A 20,115-nucleotide genomic window follows, 5' to 3' on the forward strand; every position below is an offset into this window, starting at 1 on the left:
CACTCCATTTTCCTCCGCTGGCTTCTGGCTTCATTCTAAGGCGAGTTCCCACCATCTGCAGCACAGATGCCATCAGCAGCTCTAGGGTTATAGCATGGTTAGCTCACAATTTCAAATAAAACAATAAAAAGAATAGACACATATATAGCACTGAGTATAGCCAGGTGCTGTTGAAAGCTCCTTAGATACATTAACTCAGTTAATCCTCACGATAATGCTATAAGGTGGCAACTGTACTATCATCTCTTTAGAAATGAAGCAACTGACATATGACTGGTAAGAGGAAAAAGAAAAGCTAAGATTTAGATTCAAGTAGCTAGCTCTAGAATCTGTGCACCATATTGCTTTTTGAAGAATAAACCCTATCTCCTACAGCACTCACATCACTTGTCAGAAAGGATGCTGGGTCATGTGCTCATCCTTGGCTCAACCACCAGGCACTTCGTTTGCTAAACTGGGTCATATGTCCTTACCCATGGTAGGACATGACTGCCAGTAATTTCTGCCTAAAAAAGATGTCAGGCAAATGTAAAAAGCAACAAATGTCCATTACAGGCAGTGTGGACTTACAGAAACAGCCCTAGCCACTAAAGTTGCAAGTCTAGTTCTGCCTATGTTTGCCACAAACCTCAAGCCAAGTATTTATGACTTCATTTTCAGTGAGGAGATTCTGATCCCATCTACCTCCAAATGTGGTAGTGGATATAGACAGAAAAATATGAAGATCCCTAAACAACTATTATATCTAATTACATAAACATAACATATATTAAAATGTAGTAATGAACTGAGATATACCCAACTTGAGCAAATAACTTCTGAAATGAGTGTTTCAGTCAATACTATCTCTAAAAATTCCCTTAGAAAATGAGGTAAATGAATGAAACCTTATTTTCTCAAGTGATCTAACAGACACTATACATTAATATTTCCTAAGAATAAACAAAGCACAAGTAAAGGTTTATTGATTTTTAGCAAAATAAAATGACATAAGTAGCTTTTTAAAAACTAATGGATAAGTTTTCTCATTTCCTTGTCTCCAGAACATTTGGCATTCTTTATCAGCTGGTACATAAAAGAGTAGAAAAATAAGAGATTGTCATATTGTCCTTGGTATTTCTCTTTCAATATATCAGTATGGTAGTCTACTAGAAAGTAGTAAATAGCTTCAATTGTGGAAAGGAAGGTGTCTGGCTTTCCTTTTTGATGGCGCCAAAAGCAAGTTTTTCTTGTTTTCAATTCAACTTGTAACAGTCCTGCCAAAAACAAATAAGTATAAATATTTTTTATTAACCACAGGATCTGGCACAATAATGATAATTTCTCTTAATTATTTTTAAGAATTTTTTTAAGAGAATAGACAAGTTCCTTTAACCCCAACCAAATAGGGTATTTTCTTAAATGCATTAAGGTAAATACAGAAGCAATATAAAACACAGAACAAAATCTTATACATAAATCTTAGAACTTGCAACCATGAGTTAAAAGTAATCAAGATGCTATTTTCTATCTACCAGTGTCTTTTTACATTTTAACCAGTGACAGGACTAAATTCACCAATATTCAGAAGGTTTCATTTCCTTGATTAACTGACATTTCAAACATCATTCTAAAACTCACTGAGAGAGATAGGCAAGTTAATCGTCCTTAATATAGTTAAAGTTGACTTCTGGATTATCACTTTTTGGCTATATATTCATGAACAGAGTACCTAATGTTGTTTCTTTGGCTCTGCCACATCTGTACGTGAGGCCTCAATGACACAGTCAGCTAGAATGTCTTACTCCTGTGCATTTAAAGAGGAAATAATTCATGAAATCACAGAACAGTTCTTTGACCTCTTAAAACTCAGATGTCAACATACAAACCCAAAATGCTTTTAGCACCTTAGACCACTACTTAGATTCACATTATATTTATTTTGCTATACTTTTTATAAAGCATATTTATTTCAAAGTGAGAAAGTAGTATTAAAGGGAGAAGGGAGTATTAAAATGAGCCTCCCTACCCAGATAAGGAACTTTTGAGTTCCAATGATTTCCTACTATCACACCTCTCTTTAACCTAAAAGCTACTTCAGAAATGCAGCAAAGAATGACAAGAAATAAAATACTGTAAAAAATTAAGATTTTTAAGAGATAAGGAGGATCAAATGTCTACATAGGACTTGCAGGGGGAGAGAACAGAGAATGGAGGAGAGATAGTATTTAAAGAGATAATGTCCATGACTTTTCCATAGACTATTTTAAAAAATGCAAAGCCACAGATCCATGAAATAATGTATCTCAAGCAGAATAAATCTACAGAAATCAAGGCCTAGATCCATCACACAACAGAATAACTGCAAAAGAGCAAAGTTAAAGAGATTTTTAAAGCAGGGATTAAGAAGTGGCAGATCATATACAAAAGAATGGTAACGGGAATGATAGGAGACTTTTTATCAGCAATAGTAAAGTACTGAAGACTCCAGAATAAAACCTTCAAAGTGTCAAGAGAAAAAACTAACAACCTCAAATTGTGTACTCAGCAGAACTATATATTAATAACAGGAATGAAAACATTAGTAAAGTAACAAAAACTGAACACATGCCAACAGGAAACCAAATGAAAGTAATTGCTAAGGAATGTATTTCAGCAAAGACAGTCTGGGTTAAAGGAAAAGTGAGCAAAGAAAACAATAAACATCTATGCAAATCCAAATAAATGCTACCTGAATGAAACAAAAACAATAACCATATCTAATTTGTGGGCTGAAGATAAAGGACAGAACAAAAATAATGAAGAAAATAACAGTAACTTAGTGAACAAGGAGGAAGTTGAATCAAACATTGTCTGCTAAGTGCTTAGCGTGTTCAAAAGTGAAGGTTAAAATCTTGTTTAAAATACTGTTTGACTTAAAATAAGTTGCATGTGCAGAGTACAATTTTCTAAAAGAACCAAAATAGGAATATTACAGAATGGAAAAAGATAAAAACTTGAAAAAAAGTCAACAACAAAAAAAGTAAACAACAGGACAAATAAAATTAAGATGGTAGAAATACATCCCAAAATATCAATACTCATAGCAAACATGAATAGATGAAACCCTCCATGTAAAAGATTCTGAGACTGAAACACAGGATGACCTCTACAGTCTGTCTACAGGGCTTCCCTCAACATCGGAGGGTCAACCCGGAGGTCTGAGCTGACACAGTAAAAAAACAATAAATTAATTAGATGTGTAAGAACTGGAAAGGAAGAAACACAATTGACATTACTTACAGAGAAAATACTTTTAAAATCAATAAACAAATTACTAAAAATATAGTATCTTAGGGTAGAGAGGATTTATACAAGACATAGCAAGTGCTCAACATGAAAGATTGAATTCTACATCAAGAATTTCTATTCCTCAAAAGATACCATAAAGAAATTTAAAAGATGAGTCATAAGCTACAAGGAGATATTTCAAAACATTATTATATACATTTTAGTAGATCTAAAGAATTCCTACAAATCAATTTTAAAAAATTAGAAAGATGCACATAATTGTTTCACAGAACGGGATGCGTGTGGCCAAATAAATGAACAAAAGGATGCTCAATCCAATTATTAACTAAGGGAAAGGCAAATTATGATCACAATGAGATGCCACTTTATACCTGCTAGACTGGCAAAAATCAAACATCTGACAATACCAAGATAGGAGGCATCATGGATCAATGGGGACTCTTATACATTAATGACGGGTGTATAAATCTGTATACCCACACTTTGGAAAACAGTTGGCATTACCTTGTAGAAGTGGGCATTCTCATATGCAACAACCCAACGATTCCACTTCAAGGTATGTTTCCTTAAGGAACCTTGTACATGCATAAGAGTATTCGCAGATGCATAATTTGTAAGAGCATAAACTAGAATTAACTTAAGTGTTTCATCAATAGGAGACTAGATAAACTGTAGTATATTCACACAGATAATACACAGCAGTGAAAATGAATAAACTAGAGTTAATCATGTAACAACAGGGGTAAACCTTAGAAACAAAATGGTGACTTTAGATTGCAGGTCCCCGGGAATACAACATGCAGGTCAAAATAAAAAACTAAATAACAAAGATTATGAAAGCTGATGCATATAAATAAAACACAAAGGAATGATGAAAACATAATTCAGGAGAAAAGTTACCTCTGATCAGGGGAGAAGGGGAGTCACGCAGGGAAGAACATAGGTAGATAAGTTATTGATACAATTCTGGTGCCTGGGTTCTTAATTATTCATTATATCACCATGTGCTATAACATTATATTATATATATATGTTCTTTCACATGTGTTATAACTTAGTTTAAAAAGTAATATAAATAACACCTTTGCCTATTTAGTGGCAGAATGAGAGCCAGAAGTCAGGTCCCAGCCCTGTTCTTCCCATTAGGCTTACAATACAAAGCTAATCATGTCAATGTCTGGCATTAAATTCACTACAAATGTCATAGCACCTGTGGAAAAAAAGACCGAATTCCCAGGCATGATATTCAAGGGCATTCACAGTTTGTATTTCTTCACAGTTATTTCTCCTACCATTCTTATATACGTACACATTCTACACCGTATTCAACTTTTTCAGTGTCCTGAATGTAAAATGATGTTTTTATATCTTCGTGTATATGCCATTCCCTTTGACTGAACTGCCCAGGCCTCAGCCCTTTATCCATCAAGATTTCAACAGAAACAGTTAATCCTTCAGGGAATCCATGAAGAACAGGATTGTGTCTCCTCAATGCTACCCCTGCATCTAAAATTTATTGAATTTTCTTACCTGCTTACTTGTCTGCCTCCTGTAATAGATTACATGGCAGACAATGTCCACTATCTTCTCAATATTCATGTTCTCCTTCTCTCAATATTAACAAACCTCAATCCTGTTCAGTATGGCAAGTGTCCAGCTAAAAATAAAAACTATGTCCCAGCTCTACTCATAGCCAGAGTGGTCATGTGAACCATTCTGGCCAAAGAAGGAAAAATGAAAACTCCTAGGAGGAAATTCCAAGAAAGCTATTATTATATTATATATTTATTTTTCAATGAAAGAGCCAGACTCAGTGGGCATATAACAACTGGAATATATATGGTTTGTCTTGGGACCTAGCAGCTATCTTACAAGGATTAAAGTGATGGAGAAATAAAATGGAATGAGTATGAATCTTTATAGGCATTGTGAAGTCCTTATAATAGCTTGGACTACCTATTTCTGGACTTTTACCCATGAAAAGTAAACTCACTACTTGTTTTAAGATTCCATCTGGGTTTCTGTTTCATATGGGGAGACACAACCCTAACTAATAGCCACTGTGATCAACTAGAGGGTAAAGAGATTGCTCTATTCTCCTTTCTATTCCCCAATCTAGGACATCACCTATCCAGGAGCAGGTGTTCAACAAATATTACTGAATGAATGGACAAATCACAACCTTTAAAGTATTCTACCTGGGTATTTTGAAAATATTCCAATTTGATTTTTTTTAATGTTTTATTTATTTTTGAGAGAGACAGACAGAGTATGAGCAAGGGAAGGGCAGAAGAGAGGGAGACACAGAATCCAAAGCAGGCTCTAGGCTCTGAGCTGTCAGCACAGAGCCTGATGCCAGGCTCAAACCCACAAACTGTGAGATCATGACCTGATCAATGGATCCACCCAGGTGCCCTGAAAATATTTCAGTGTGAATAATTTTGATTCAAAGATACACAAAAGTTGTAACAACCCAAACCAAACTCTTTTGACTATTTGTATTAATGTTAACTATATCCAAGAAGTAAAGGCAAACATTTGAAAATGTCCTAATTAGTACAATTAAAATGTTAACATAGGATTTGATATCACAATGCAATTTCTAAAAAACAAACCAAAAGTAACTATTAAATAATGCTGGTTTCTAATACACCTAATATGTTCTAAAATGTTAAGTATAAAAATCAAGAGTTAGTGATTATTACCATTAATCCATCCTGTTTTAAAGATTTTCTTAGAAGTATTTAGAACCTTTGAAAACACACTGAAAAACACAGGCATGGGATTATATAGAAAATATTTATTTTTAAAAGCTCAACACATATATTAAAAAATTCTTTTGCTAGCATTTTTTGACAATCAATAATTTTATGATGAAATCAGCAAATCTTTTTTAGCAGAATTTTAAAGCAGATAATTATAAATGGCTTTTCCCTTCAAAATTATTGCCTGAATTTCTTCAACTGAAAAGTAAGAGTAAAAATCTTGAGCTATCCTCATACTGTCGTTGTGAGGACTGAATGAGGCAGTATATGATACGGCACTCACTTACACACTGATTACAGTTCAGGCAATGCTTTTAATCTAAAAAAAAGAAGTCACTTTAAACATTATATCAATACAGTCAAAATGAAGGGAGATGGCTGGCTAATTTAAAAAAAATGTTTTTAAATGTTTATTTATTTTTGAGAGAGAGAGACAGAGACAGAGACAGAGCATGAATGGGGAGCAGCAGAGAAAGGAGGAGACACAGAATCTAAAGCAGACTCCAGGCTCTGAGCTGTCAGCACAGAACCTGACACCGGGCTCGAACTCACAAGCAATGAAATCATGACCTGAGCTGAAGTTGGATGCTTAACTGACTGAGCCACCCAGGTACCCATAAAACAAATTATAATATAATCCCAGTTTTTATAATTTGGACTGCCTCTCCAACAAAAGTAACCATCCTTCCTCACCACCTTCCTCTAAGGCTTCCTATGGTGAATCTTCAAGAATGTTATATCACTCTTCACGTGTAAGTTCACATTTTATGATTAAATTATGCGCTCAACCTTCAAATGTTTTATTTTGCCAAGAGTAAAACATTCAGAGCTATTTCTCTGTAAAATGTGGCAAAACAGTATGTTTCTACATTTTTAAAGAGATTCTTAACCTCTGCATTCATAAGATAACCGAAACAATTTCCAATACATTACATTTGAGGGTTTTATCTGAGGTTTAAAGCTGGTGTGTTCATGATGAATGGATAAAGAAACTATGGTTTATATACACAATGGAGTACTACATGGCAATGAGAAAGAATGAAATATGGCCCTTTGTAGCAACGTGGATGGAACTGGAGAGTGTAATGCTAAGCGTAATAAGCCATACAGAGAAAGACAGATACCATATGGTTTCACTCTTATGTGGATCCTGAGAAACTGAAAAGAAACCCATGGAGGAGGGGAAGGAAAAAAAAAAGAGGTTAGAGTGGGAGAGAGACAAAGCTTAAGAGACTCTTAAAAACTGAGAACAAACTGAGGGTTGATGGGGGGTGGGAGGGAGGGGAGGGTGGGTGATGGGTATTGAGGAGGGCACCTTTTGGGATGAGCACTGGGTGTTGTATGGAAACCAATTTGACAATAAATTTCATATATTGAAAAAAAAAAGCTGGTTTGTTCAGTTTAATCCCATCAAATGATAAAGTGTTTTAAAACCCAAAGGCAATGATTTATAGCAAACATGGGTTGTGTCTTGAGGAAGTAATTTGGTTTTTCTGGAAACTGTTTTTTCACATATACAGAGATTGTTAAGTATGTGCAAAGTCTGAAGTAGTCCCTGTGGTGCAATAAGGCACTAGAAGGGAGAGGGGTTGAAGTAGGACATGCAGATTTCATGGTTTTGAAGGAATTAAGAAATCCCTTTTTAAAAATACAGGATACCTACTATGTGATCTGGAAAGGAATAACAGAAATTTTGGTACAAATCTGATTTGAAGCCTTAATTTCAAATATGAACACTCTGAAAACAGATTTTTGAATTGTGCCTCAATAATTCCTTTTATAGTTTTTTTAACTGCTTTCACTCATGTTCTTTCATTTGATCCTTTCAATTACCATATAAGATAATTGTAAAGAAAGTAGTTCAGAAAAATCTTCAAACTGAGGAATAAGGTGCTGCTGTAACCATCCAATGCAGTGTGGCAGGGAGTGCTCCAAAGAGTCGGGCCTTAGGGCTCCATCCCTCTATTAAATATCAGCAAAAAGATTCTTCTAGGTCTTATACTCTGTAGTTTCTTTGTCTCTCTCCTTCCCACTTCCCCCCCCCTTCCCTCTCTCTCTCTCTCTCTCTCTCTCTCTCACACACACACACACACACACACACACACACACACACACACACAATTTCTCTGTCTCTATCTTTCTGCTTATCATTCTCACCAACAAACACACAGGTATGCACACAATCAGAATGACAAAGCAATCTTACCAACGTGTATGTTGACCTCAGAGGTATGAACTATGTAAATTAAATCTAGTATTGTCACTCACGTTAGTTTGAGATTAGTTAACACAAGTTAAACTCCAAAGAAGTGTTATAAACTTTCTTTTCTAGGTGATGTGCATTTTTAACAATAGCCTGAGAAAGGGTCTCCCAGGTTGAAACTGTTTTGGCAACTGTCTAAAACCAACTGGGTAGCTCTCTTGCCTTCTAATCAAACATGTACACAAACAAAGCTATCAAGAGCTGGAAATAAATCTAAAGTATTTAGAGAAACTACTGAAAAACCCTGAAGAACTAAGTAAGGTGCAAGTAAACAAGAGAGGTAACATGAGTTCCTGTTCTTCAAATTACTAGCTGTGCTAGTTGGGCAAGTGAAGAAACTCTTTTAAACCATTTCATTAGGAACTAAACTTTTCACTCTAAGAGACAGAGAAATACAAAGGTAAAACAAAAGAAAGAAAATCCCTGGGAAGTTAAATCTTGGAATTGGAACTATCCATGTGAACTCATGATATATGTGCATTTTCCTTGGCTCTATCCACTGTAGCAATGACATCCAAGTTGTAATAAATTTACCAGCTCTTGATTTCTAATATTAGTCCCCACTAAAAAGAACCACAGCTCCTTTGTATAATCAATCATTGGTTCTAGATCTGGGGCAGGAAAAAAGTACAAGTGAACTTGGGACATCCTGTTGTACCAGAAAAGACTAATGAGGCTATGACACAGACAGGGCTTGAAGGCCTCCACTAGCAAAAGTTGAGACAATGTGGGCATCAAAAAAGATACAATCACAACATATTACGTATGATGAACTAAAAGGAAATCTAAAAATGTACAGTGACCTCAAAAAGGGGCAGGGGGAGAGTGAAAAAAAAGAAGGGGGGTGTGGAGAAGAGTTCTTTACATAAGAAAGCCAGCTAACAAATGTAAAAGAAATGTCATCATTTTGCAATCCTTGATGTAAATACTGATTTAGGCAAGTCATCAATGAATACTAAAACCACTCAGTGAACAGCAGTTGGGAAATAGACAGTTTACAGTCTCAAAGCGTCACCCCACAGGTTACTACTACTAGTTTCAAAGAAGAAAACAAACCTTTATAATGGGGAGACCTGGCAATCACCACTTTAATTAATTAAAGTTGTTACCAATAACGGAACTTACATTATATGCCTCTTGATTTGATGCAATAAGTATATAACTTTACCTATGAATAGGGTAATCATATAATTAGTAAGTTAAAGAGCTTCATTTCTGAGAATGAAAGGGAATGCTGTTAATAATCATATCAGAACAAGTATAAACTGGAATTGCCATGGACAACCCTAGATTTATCCTTATCACAACGTATCCTTGCAAAAATACTGAAGTGAATCTAATTATGATGGAGCATTCAGACAACTGCCCGGTCCTCCTCATGCCAGCCAAAGTCATAGAAAACAAAAACAGGAGAAGCTCTATGTTAAATCAGACTGAGGAGGCCTAATAACTACATGGGATATGAAGGAAAAAAGAGCTACAAAAGATACTTTGGGTCGATTAGGGAAATGTGAATACGGACTATGTTCTGTATTACAGATTAGAGAACTTTTGTTAATTTGCTTAGAGTGATAATGGTATTGTGACTTTGCAATTATTCTTAAAAGATGTACAGTTAGGTATTTAAGGGTGAAGTGTTGCCAAGTCTGCAACTTACTTTCAAGCAGTTCAACCAAAAATGAATGATATATCTAAGTATAAACACACATATAATAGAGAATAAAACAAATGTGGCAAAATGTATGGGTATTCAGTGCAATTCTTCCAATAATCTGCAGGTTTGAAGTTTTTTTAAATGAAAGTTGGGAGACAGAGCAATCCACAAAAAATTTGTTTTTCTTACCTTGAAGTCTCTCATCAGTGAATATTTTGTTTGTTTGGTTCCAGGTGCTATCGATAAATATAATTTTTTTCAGTGTTGTGTCTTGGCCCTTGCTGTCATTTAAATCCTGTTCTTGAGTTTTCTTGCGCTTAACAGATGGCTTCTCAGGGTCATTTTTGTCTCTAACATTATTTTGAATCCTTTTTTGCAGATGAAAAGAAAGATCTTTTATTGAAATAGACTTAGGTCCAGGAAAAACCAGTGCAACCTAAAGCAAAGAAACTTAAGTTAGCAGTGTGCTATTATGATCTTTGAAATGAATAAATTCTGACTTAAAACTTGACAAGAAACAAACACGTTGAATATGTTCCCATTATGTTCATAATATGGTTTCTTAGTTCGTATCAAATTAGATCTGTATGTACTATAGTTAGGAAAATGGAGAGGGAAGAAAGTAAAAGCAGGGACAGTAATATTGGCAGTAAGCAAAAACCTGAAGAAATAATGCAGAAAAACTATATAAAGTGGAAAGACGAGATTCAAAAAAGCCTTAACAATCTAAAATCATTTGATCTTTGAAGATACCAATGAAGTAAATAATTTGTATGTTTATTGCTATAAAAAAATAACTCTAGGTCATTAAGAAGAATATTAAATTATGTTCAAGTAAGCTTATAAAGGTAATGGAATTTAAAATTCATTTTTAGAGACACCTGGGTGGCTCAGTTAAGCATCCAACTTCCACTCAGGTCATAATCTCTCTGTTCTTGAGTTTGAGCCCTACATCAGGCTCTGTGCTGACAGCTCAGAGCCTGGGGCCTGCTTCAGTTTCTGTGTCTCCCTCTTTCTCTGCCCCTCCCCCACTCACACTCTGACTCTGACTCTCTCTCTCTCAAAAAAAAAATAAACATTAAAAAAATTCATTTTTAGACTTAATGTGAAGAGTTGTAAAAAAATAAGCTGCCTACTTCATGGTCCTTTTCTTCATATTCTGGAATACAAGGATACGTGTAAATATTTACAAATTCAGGTGCTAATAGTTTTGCATGTACAGCAGTACTTTTGCCATCTGTTTCATTTGGATGTTTAATGATGTCAATCTTCAGTGGAAGCTAAAATTAAAAAAAAAGAGAAATCAACACAACAAACATAAAAATTCTAATTTTTATGTTAATAAAAATAATCTTTAAGGCTAAAATAGTAAATTCACACTAAGCTCCTACAAATATAATTTGAAAATCATACATTTCTAAACTAGAATATTAAGAATTCTAAGAGCCATAAAGCAAACCCAAATTTCTTCCTTGATATTGTTCATCAAATACTAAACAACTATTTCCAACTCCTTTAACATAGAATCTGCTCTTAAAGCAAAGTTTCAAGGTCATTTTCATTTACGTTACATAGGCAGGGAGCCCAATTCCTTGCATTTCAGTATCTGTGCCAAGAACATTTTTTATAATTTCTATAAACTCTAGGTTTGTTAATTTTATGACACAATAAAAGGAAATATAAGTTTGGGCAAAGGCTTCACACCTAAACTTCAAGTCAAATTTTATTCCCTACATGTCCTTCGAGATCAAAGGTATTACCCTTTGTTGTGAACATCATGATTCTCATCAGTGGCCTTTCACAGCAAAAATGAAATAATCATCAATTGGAAAAAGTAACAGGTCCAAGAGGTGCACACTTTATATAAAAATTAACTCTCTTCAAAATAATTTTCTCTATTTTCCTTAAAGTTTCTTTGTTATGGATTATGTCCTGCCTCTTTGTAAAAATAATATTCTCTTGCATTTCTTGAGTGAGATTTTACTATCATTTCACCGACTTGTTTGATTTAGTTTTCTGCATAATGCATATACAGGTGCTACAGTCAGGAGTTTGAAAATGAAAGCCAAGTCATATCCCCCCCATAACATATAAGAAACTCTAAGTTGGATTCTTCACTGATTATAAATGATTTATTTGTTATGATAAACACTCTTCCAGCTTCCGCTTTACCCAAAACAGGATTTTAGGTAGGATTCTAGGTATTTACCCTGGGGCAAGTTATTTTACCCTGGAGTACAAAACTATTTTTGTTTTTAAAAATAGCTTTAATAAAGGGATAAAATAGGTATAATAAATGCCACATATTTAAGGTATACAATATAATGAATTTTAACACCCTTGAGTTCATCACCACAATCAAGATCACAAATTTATCTGTCGCCCCCCAAAAGCCTTCTTGTGCCTCCCTCCTTCCCCTTTCCCCATCAACTACCACTCACAGTCCCTAGGCAATGATGATTGCTCTGCTATCACTATAGGTTTGCATTTTCTAAGGTTTTATATAAATGAAATCATATGGTATATGCTCTTCTTTTTCTGTTGGGGTTTCTTTTTTTTGGTTCTTGAATATGTATTTTTTACTGAAATAGTCATTCATAAATTAATATACAAATATGGTATGTACTCTTTTCATCTGACTTCTTTCACTCAGAATAATTGTTCTGAGAGTCATCCATATTGTTGTACGTATCATTAATTCTAGAGCTGGTTTTTAAAGGAGCAGTTGCCGCACGCTACTAGATGGTCCCAACTGCACATACTTTACTTTTCTGGGTGACTGTGTGGAAAAGGAGGGTATATATCCCAGAAGGGCCATAAATATGTACCCCAAGTAATTTTCAATTTAGGGTTTCAAACGCCAAATCTCCTTCCCTCCCCACTTGGGCCTAGTGACCAATTAGGGCCAATTGCTTCAAATCACCAAACCAACTTCTAGTTATAGAAAATTTACCATTTAAGTAGGCAGTTCACAAATGATTTTACATCAGTCTACTTCTGGCTGAACTCTACGTCAGAATTTCCTCATGATGCTCAGTCTCAGCTGACACTACATTCCCTTTCCCCAGGGTCTCTCAGTCCCAGGTCAGCATTATCTTAGCCCAGGGCAGATAGAAAGAGGAAAGAAGAAAAAGAAAGCACATTGTGACAAAGTATTCTATTACTAGTAAAACTGACTTTCTTCTATGGCTGATGAGTAGAGCTGAAAATTCCAAAGGTGACATTTCTGATTAGCTGGCTATGTCTGAAGGGTACCATTTACATCAAGGACACAGAGTGTTACTCATATATTTAAAAGTCATGTACCTAGCCTATCATGGACTAAATTCTACAAGTATAAGACAATTATGCAAACTTTGTGCTCAAGAAGTATCCTGGGACCCAGTATAGGTCCCTGAAGTTTCTGATACTATGAAACAAAAGCACAGATCAAATTGTGGAAATAATACTGTTTGTACTCTAGTTCACACATTTTAAAGGAAGACACTTCTTAAATAATGACAGGGTACAGAGTAACACCAGCAGTGTTTACCATAGTTCAAGTAGAGATGTTCTGTTTTCAAATACATAAAGAACATCTGTTCTCTAACACCTGTAATTCCTATAAAAGATTTACCAAATCTTTCTGCCCCAATTTATTAAAATGCCATTAGCAGGAACCCTAAGCCTTTTCCTGTGTGATTATCAACTTTCCCAAAAAAGAGTCTTTTAAATTCTAGGGTTCTAGGGGCGCCTGGGTGGCTCAGTCGGTTAAGCGGCCGACTTCAGCTCGGGTCATGATCTCGCGATCCGTGAGTTCAAACCCCGCGTCGGGCACTGTGCTGACAGCTCAGAGCCTGGAGCCTGTTTCAGATTCTGTGTCTCCCTCTCTCTGGCCCTCCCCTGTTCATGCTCTGTCTCTCTCTGTCTCAAAAGTAAATAAACGTTAAAAAATTTTTAAAAAATAAATAAATAAATAAATAAATAAATAAATAAATAAATAAAATAAATTCTAGGGTTCTAGGGGCACCTGGGTGGTTCAGTCGGTTAAGCCTCCTACTTCAGCTCAGGTCATGATCTTGTGGTCTGTGAGTTCGAGCCCTGTGTCGGGTTCTGTGTTGACAGCTCAGAGCCTGGAGCCTGCTTTGGATTCTGTGTCTCCCTCTCTCTTTCTGCTCCAACCCCACTCACACTCTGTCTCTGAAAAATGAATGAACCTTAAAAAAAAAAATTAAATTCTAGGACTCTACTGAAGATGAAGATTTCTTTTACCTCATGATTTTTTTTTGGGGGGGGCCTCCTTTTTTAAAAAATACCCAAGAGCATCTTTTACTTATGCATTTCTCATGACATTAAAAAAAATCATATTCTGCATGAAAAGAATCAGTATTTATGAATTTATTCCATAGACTAAACTTTAAAGCTTGGGAGGCACTTACTCATCATGTAGTCGTCTTTCCTTCCCAAGCAGGCTATCTAAAAGCAAATGCTGAATGATTTGTAAAAATAAAGTAAACATTAGAAATAAAAATTTACAGAGTTTTTATTACTATTAATATATGTTAACATACTGAGTTTTATATATGGCCATTAACATATAAACACTTTTAAAAACTCTGCATGATCCGGTAGGCTATTTAGAGTTGATCAAACCCTTGGCATAGTGTTTTGAGTCACTGATTTGGAAAATAATCCTCTATTCTTAAATTTCTATGAAAAGTCAGTATGTTAATGACTTTTATTATTCTGATCTTCAATCCTTTGGAACACAATACATCTTAAAACTTCTAAAAGGATACTCTCTTTATGTGGCTATGATATGAACAGAAGATAGAATAATTCTGTGTATACTTTAAAAGCTATACTTTGAAATGTAACATTCTTGCAAGATAATAGGAAACTTAAAAAAAATTATTTTCCTCAAGCTTTCAGTTTTTTTAAGGTAACTATGAAGCTGATTAGATTCCATGCCTATTTCTTCTTGACCAGTAAACTTTCCAATAGCCTGTAAGTAAGTGTGATTTTAGACCTCTCAGGGGACCATGAACTTGACAAGACAGCATACAAGCCAAAATGAAATCCAAGTAACAAAATATAAGTATTAAAGTATTCTACTTCAAATTTAAATGAATCTTAAAGTCACCATATTAAATATTTTTGAATATAGTTTCAACTTATTTTCTTACCAACAAATTCTAATGAGCCCATGTGTAGAGTTTAGTCTCTCTAAAGCCCTAATAGGCAGCAAATTTTACACATTATTTGATTTACTACCCAAGTTCATGTAAATGTTAGACAAGTTGACATATATGTAATAAACTCTTTGATTACAAAGATATCATGGTCTATACACCTTTCACCTACACAAGAGTATCTTGGTAAGCAAGAAAAAGTATAGCGTAAGCAATCAATTCAAATCAATTTTTTAAAATCTGACTTAAATAACTACAATTATAATATGGCCCAATGAATACGTAGCCTTTTCAAGTTTACTTAGTTTAGGTCACTGACATGAGCGCTATCTCCTAGTGTAGGATGGTGGTAATAAGCTTGTTCTACAAAAACCTAAACAAACATCAATCCTAGTTTCTTTAGGATATGTTTTTTTAAAAAGAAGTCCAAGGCCTTGAAGTAGTTTTCGAAGTTCCTTCAGGCAAGCTATATACTTGTCTCTTGTACTATTCATGTTTATGCCATATTTTTTCCTATGTTTTAGATGAATTATAATCATTAATGAAAAAGTAATTGATTTCATTCAAAACAATACTACTCAGACACAAGTATTTTAGCAATGTGAATCTCTTATTCCAGAGACAAGAAAAAGAAATAGATTTACCACTCTGTAAGTTTAAATTTTCTATTAATAGTATTCATTTCCACAATGACGCTATTTATCAAGCTTGTCAATTATTTTAGAGCGGGTATATATGCGATGTCTTTTTAAAACCTCTTTTCCTACTTTCAAATAATTAAATTTCTTACCAACCTTCACAAGTGGCATCTGCTCAATAGGTACATTTTCAACTGGGACATAACATGTATAGCAATAGAACATTCTTGAACCACCACATTTGAGACATTTTGATCTTCCACTTTGCTGAGCTTTTTGAAGAACTTCTTGAGATGCTAGGCATAAGTTTTGAAGAGGATCTTCTGCAGCTATGGAAGTAGTTTGTGACTGTTGTATTTCCACAAATTTTGAATTATTTTCTTCTTTGTCTTTGAGAAATATAGGTGGATTGACAGACATTTTTCATTCGAACCAAAGTTTAACATCTATTTCTAAAACATACATCATAGGTGTGCTGCAAAAAACAAAAAGTGGGGGCAAAATAAAGATAGGAAATATTTTATACTTGTCTCCACAAAGAAAATCACTCAATTTAATTTAAAACTGTGTGCTGCTGTATTTATTTAAAAATGTTAATAAGCTTTTTAAGCCACTAAATTAGCATGATTTAAAACACAAAATTAAAAAGCAATAATCTCAATATATTACCCTTCTGGGCCATTCCCTCCATAAAAATAAAAAGATGCTATCTTAGAAAAGTTATTTAAATATAAAACTTAGGTACCAACAATCCATTTTTTAGTGACTCTTGTTTTATTTAGGAATGTAATGGTTAATGTTAGTATCAGCCAGGAATGTATTCAACCCTGTAGGCTCTGACTTTAAACTGATGTTACATGATATCAAATATCAACCTAAATCCTAATGAAAATACAAGGTTCCAGTGAAATCAGTAAAATTTAGTTGGTTATGCTCTAAGAGATATATTCCTCTTCAACTTAAATTAAAACACACACACAAACATAACTAAACATCCACTAAAATAGGATAGGCATCTACTACCAATTATAATTTGTAAACTATCCCAAAAGGTGAAATACATACCCAGAAAAATAAAGTGTGATCTTATAAACTTAAAAATTTTACAAAGTAACACTAATGTCCTCTCGCTTGAAGATTTCATACTGCTTTTTAAAAATATAAATAATTCAGATGCTTCACTTCTAGAGATAAAATAGTAAAATTACTTTCCCATTTAAATATTTCTTTCAAAGAATAATGGCTGTCCAAACTGTTACTCAAATATTCTGTAAGCACAGTTATCTTTTTAGGGAGAAAAGAGACTGGGGACCTTTTGATTTGATATGCATTCCAAAGCTGTAAAATGAGTCTTTCATTATAAAGCCTTATGGCATTGTGGTGTTTAACTATGAGGCCCCAGGCACTATGAGTACAAACACTAAGAGAAGAAATGCTGTGACTGCAGCAGGAAACTTTTCTGTGGTATCCCAAATAGAAAGTGAACAAAAAGTCCAGTGGAACATAATATTCAACATAATTTACCAACAAGAAGTTAGTAAAACTAATTTAATTACTCATCAGGAGTTTTTTTTATAGATTGTAAATACCAGTAAGCTTGAGACCCAAAGAAAAAAGACGCTTGTCATTGAAGAAAAATACATTAAAATATACTGGGAAAATAAAATATATTGGCCAAATTTACTCAAAGTAAATTTACCAAGCTGCCTCCTTTTCTTGAGTCTCAGATCCATTTAAGATCATGTGAGAGAGTCTTAGACCTCTCACATGGATGCATACACAGACACAATATTTTGCACACAATTTCATGTGGTTTACAGATCTCTAAAAGTCCATCTACAGACTCAGGTAAAGAAATCTTGACTAAAATTAAAAAAAAAAATCATTCTAAGGACAGGAGCAGCCTTAAAAGTCTGGGAAGAGATACTATTAGTCTCCAGAAATCGGAGCTACAAATCCCTTATTGGGCAACCAAAGGTCAACTGTCATAAGCCAAAAGAGGTCCCATTACTGCACTTAGGAAGCTAGTTAAGTTTCACCTAAATCTTGGTCTGGGTTTGCTCTGGTGTTGCCGGAGGTCCTTATGAAAAAACGTTTTTAGGTTGTAATAGTCTTGAATTACTTCATCCTGGGACTCATTCTATAAAAGGAACTGGACTGGACTAATTCAACCTGACTCCATTTTCCTGGGCGTTCCAGTAACTATTTAGAAGGTTTGCATATGCCATCAAAGAACTCAAGCAATATGGGGCTGACGTACACAGTTACTGGGGATGTCAAGAAGGTCAATGTGGTTGCCTGACATTCAGTGGAAAACTACTTGTGAGTTTTTCTAGGGCCCTCTAAGTGCATTCTGCCTCAGAAATATTCCCCTATATTCCGCTTGGCCTTCCAAACAGCCAAATGGATATTAGTGAAGCCTTATATAAATGTCCTTCCTCTACAAAATCAAACAACATAAATACCTATGAGACAGTGAAAAGGAAATGTTTATGGCTCCCCCCTCCCGTTTCACCTATACACTCACTTATGGCTGTGGTGGCCACACAAAAGACGCCAAAAGTGGTTAGTTACGGACAGTTCCCTCCAAAGGTCTCCAAAACCACATGACAAGGGCATCGGTCCTGACCTAGCCAATAGCCTGCCTCAAATGTGTACAAATAGTTTGTTGCAAATGTAATGATTCACAACCTTCAAAACATGCTTATGAACATCAAATTCTTTTGAGGTTTATTGATGAGAAAACATAAAAAGAATTTATTCCTAAAAAAGTAATAAATGCCTTGATGGTACACTCATCATTCTGCAAATTAGGGTGAAAACAAATTTTTTACTCCCCCTCTAACCTCTTTTCCCCCAAATCTAATCACTCACCAAGTTCCATCAATTCTACCTTGCATATAATCCTCTATTTTAGTCTCAAAGTCAGGACTCTAGATGTTCTATGGCAACCTCTTAACATCTCTTTAACTTTGCCCATTTATTACTGGTTTCACTTATTTAGCATGGAAAAATCTGCTTTTTGTAGTTAGTTGCCTTTTAGCAAAGCTGTCCCTCCTAGCAGTCAACTCTGTAAGAGCAGAATTCTTTACTGATCTCACGTATCTATCTCTGTGTCTTGCGCAAAGGGAGGAATTCCACAATTCCTTATCACATCAAAACCATTCTAAAAAAGAAATCATGTGTATCAATCTCCCTACTGAAGAACCTAACAAACCATCTTTATGGGCCATCTGCAACCTGGTACAAGTGGCAGCATGGCAAATTTTATATATTATATATATACACATATATGTTTTTTGCAAAACGATACTGTTAAAAGTTCCTAGCTACCAGTCACTTTCCAATGGAATACTATATAAAACACCCCAACCATATATTGTAGATCAAGTCACTACTAGATAAAGCATTTTTCCTTAATTTTTTTTCCTTAAGTATTTTGAAGAACCTGGTCACATAATATACACAGGTCCAACATTCATTTTTGAAAAACCCAAGGTGCCACCCTCTTCATGCAGGACCAGTGGCCTCTCCCACATCATCCATCATGTGGTAGGCAGACTATCTTGCCTTAGTTTTTCATGGTACACTACGGTTTCGGGCAGAAGTAATACTTAAATGCTGTGGATTTAAGCAGCGATTTTATCATCCAACTCCATGAACTGGCATCTTAAAAGTATTAATATACTTCTTTACTTGTCCTATGTTCCCAAGAAGTAATGCAGACATAAGAAACAGACTCCTTGGCTTATTATGTAACCACTACTTATTATGTTAAATACACTGCACGGCACACTGTGCTTAGCTTCTCCTTCCCTGATTACCAATCCCTCGCAAACCACTCCAAACACTAAAAAATAAATACTTCCTTGGGGACTGCATGCCAGAACAGACTTTCCTTGGCGCGGAAACCACTGAAAAATAATTGTTGGGGGAAAACATTTTTTGTTTTGTTTTGAGGTAAAATTTGGAAGCCTTTTTCCCAAGGGGCCCACAGGATCCTAAAAAATGCAAGCGCTCGCACAGGGACCAGGGCCCCGCTCACAGGCGACACTCTGCACAACCTCCAATAAGGCCCGGCCAAGGAGCGTCCACTCCCTGCGGACGCACGGCTCAGGCCAGACCACTGGTCCGCAGAGGGACGAGGAGACCCGCACCAGGGATCGGAGTGGGACTCAGACCTGCACCGCCCGCGGGTCCTCGCACAGCTCCACGCGTCTTCGGCTCCCCCAGAGCCCGAGGCGCGCGCCCGGCTGAGGCCGCGCGCGGGCGCGGCGGAGCGCTTTCCGGGAGACACCGGAGGGAGGAGTCCGGCCGTTGCTAGGGCCGTTGCTAGAGCCCGGCGCCGCGCAGG

The 20,115-nt window shown here is 35.5% G+C and overlaps 1 protein-coding gene across 1 annotated transcript; it reads right to left on the reverse strand.

The window, feature by feature from the left end:
• Positions 1 to 939: 939 nt before the first annotated feature.
• Positions 940 to 20,056, reverse strand: DTWD1 (DTW domain containing 1). Its single transcript, XM_019442164.2, has 5 exons — positions 19,943 to 20,056; positions 15,918 to 16,236; positions 11,089 to 11,232; positions 10,142 to 10,388; positions 940 to 1,256 (listed from the first exon to the last, which is right to left on the reverse strand). Exons 2-5 carry the CDS (start codon positions 16,179 to 16,181, stop codon positions 1,009 to 1,011), a joined length of 903 nt encoding a protein of 300 aa, XP_019297709.2. The 5' UTR covers positions 16,182 to 16,236; positions 19,943 to 20,056; the 3' UTR covers positions 940 to 1,008.
• Positions 20,057 to 20,115: the final 59 nt, after the last annotated feature.

Source organism: Panthera pardus, unplaced genomic scaffold, assembly GCF_024362965.1.
Source record: "Panthera pardus isolate Hobbes unplaced genomic scaffold, ASM2436296v1 HiC_scaffold_24, whole genome shotgun sequence".
Lineage (NCBI taxonomy): Eukaryota > Metazoa > Chordata > Mammalia > Carnivora > Felidae > Panthera > Panthera pardus.

What these genes read in the sequence shown, in the direction of transcription:
- DTWD1 (XM_019442164.2), bottom strand. Translation starts at nt 16,181, where the DNA reads ATGTCTGTCAATCCACCTATATTTCTCAAAGACAAAGAAGAAAATAAT. An exon ending in AGCAGATGCCACTTGTGAAG is followed by an intron (nt 11,233 to 15,917) that starts GTTGGTAAGAAA and finishes TTTTAATTTTAG; the next exon opens with CTTCCACTGAAGATTGACAT. An exon ending in ATGAAGAAAAGGACCATGAA is followed by an intron (nt 10,389 to 11,088) that starts GTAGGCAGCTTA and finishes TCTTTGCTTTAG; the next exon opens with GTTGCACTGGTTTTTCCTGG.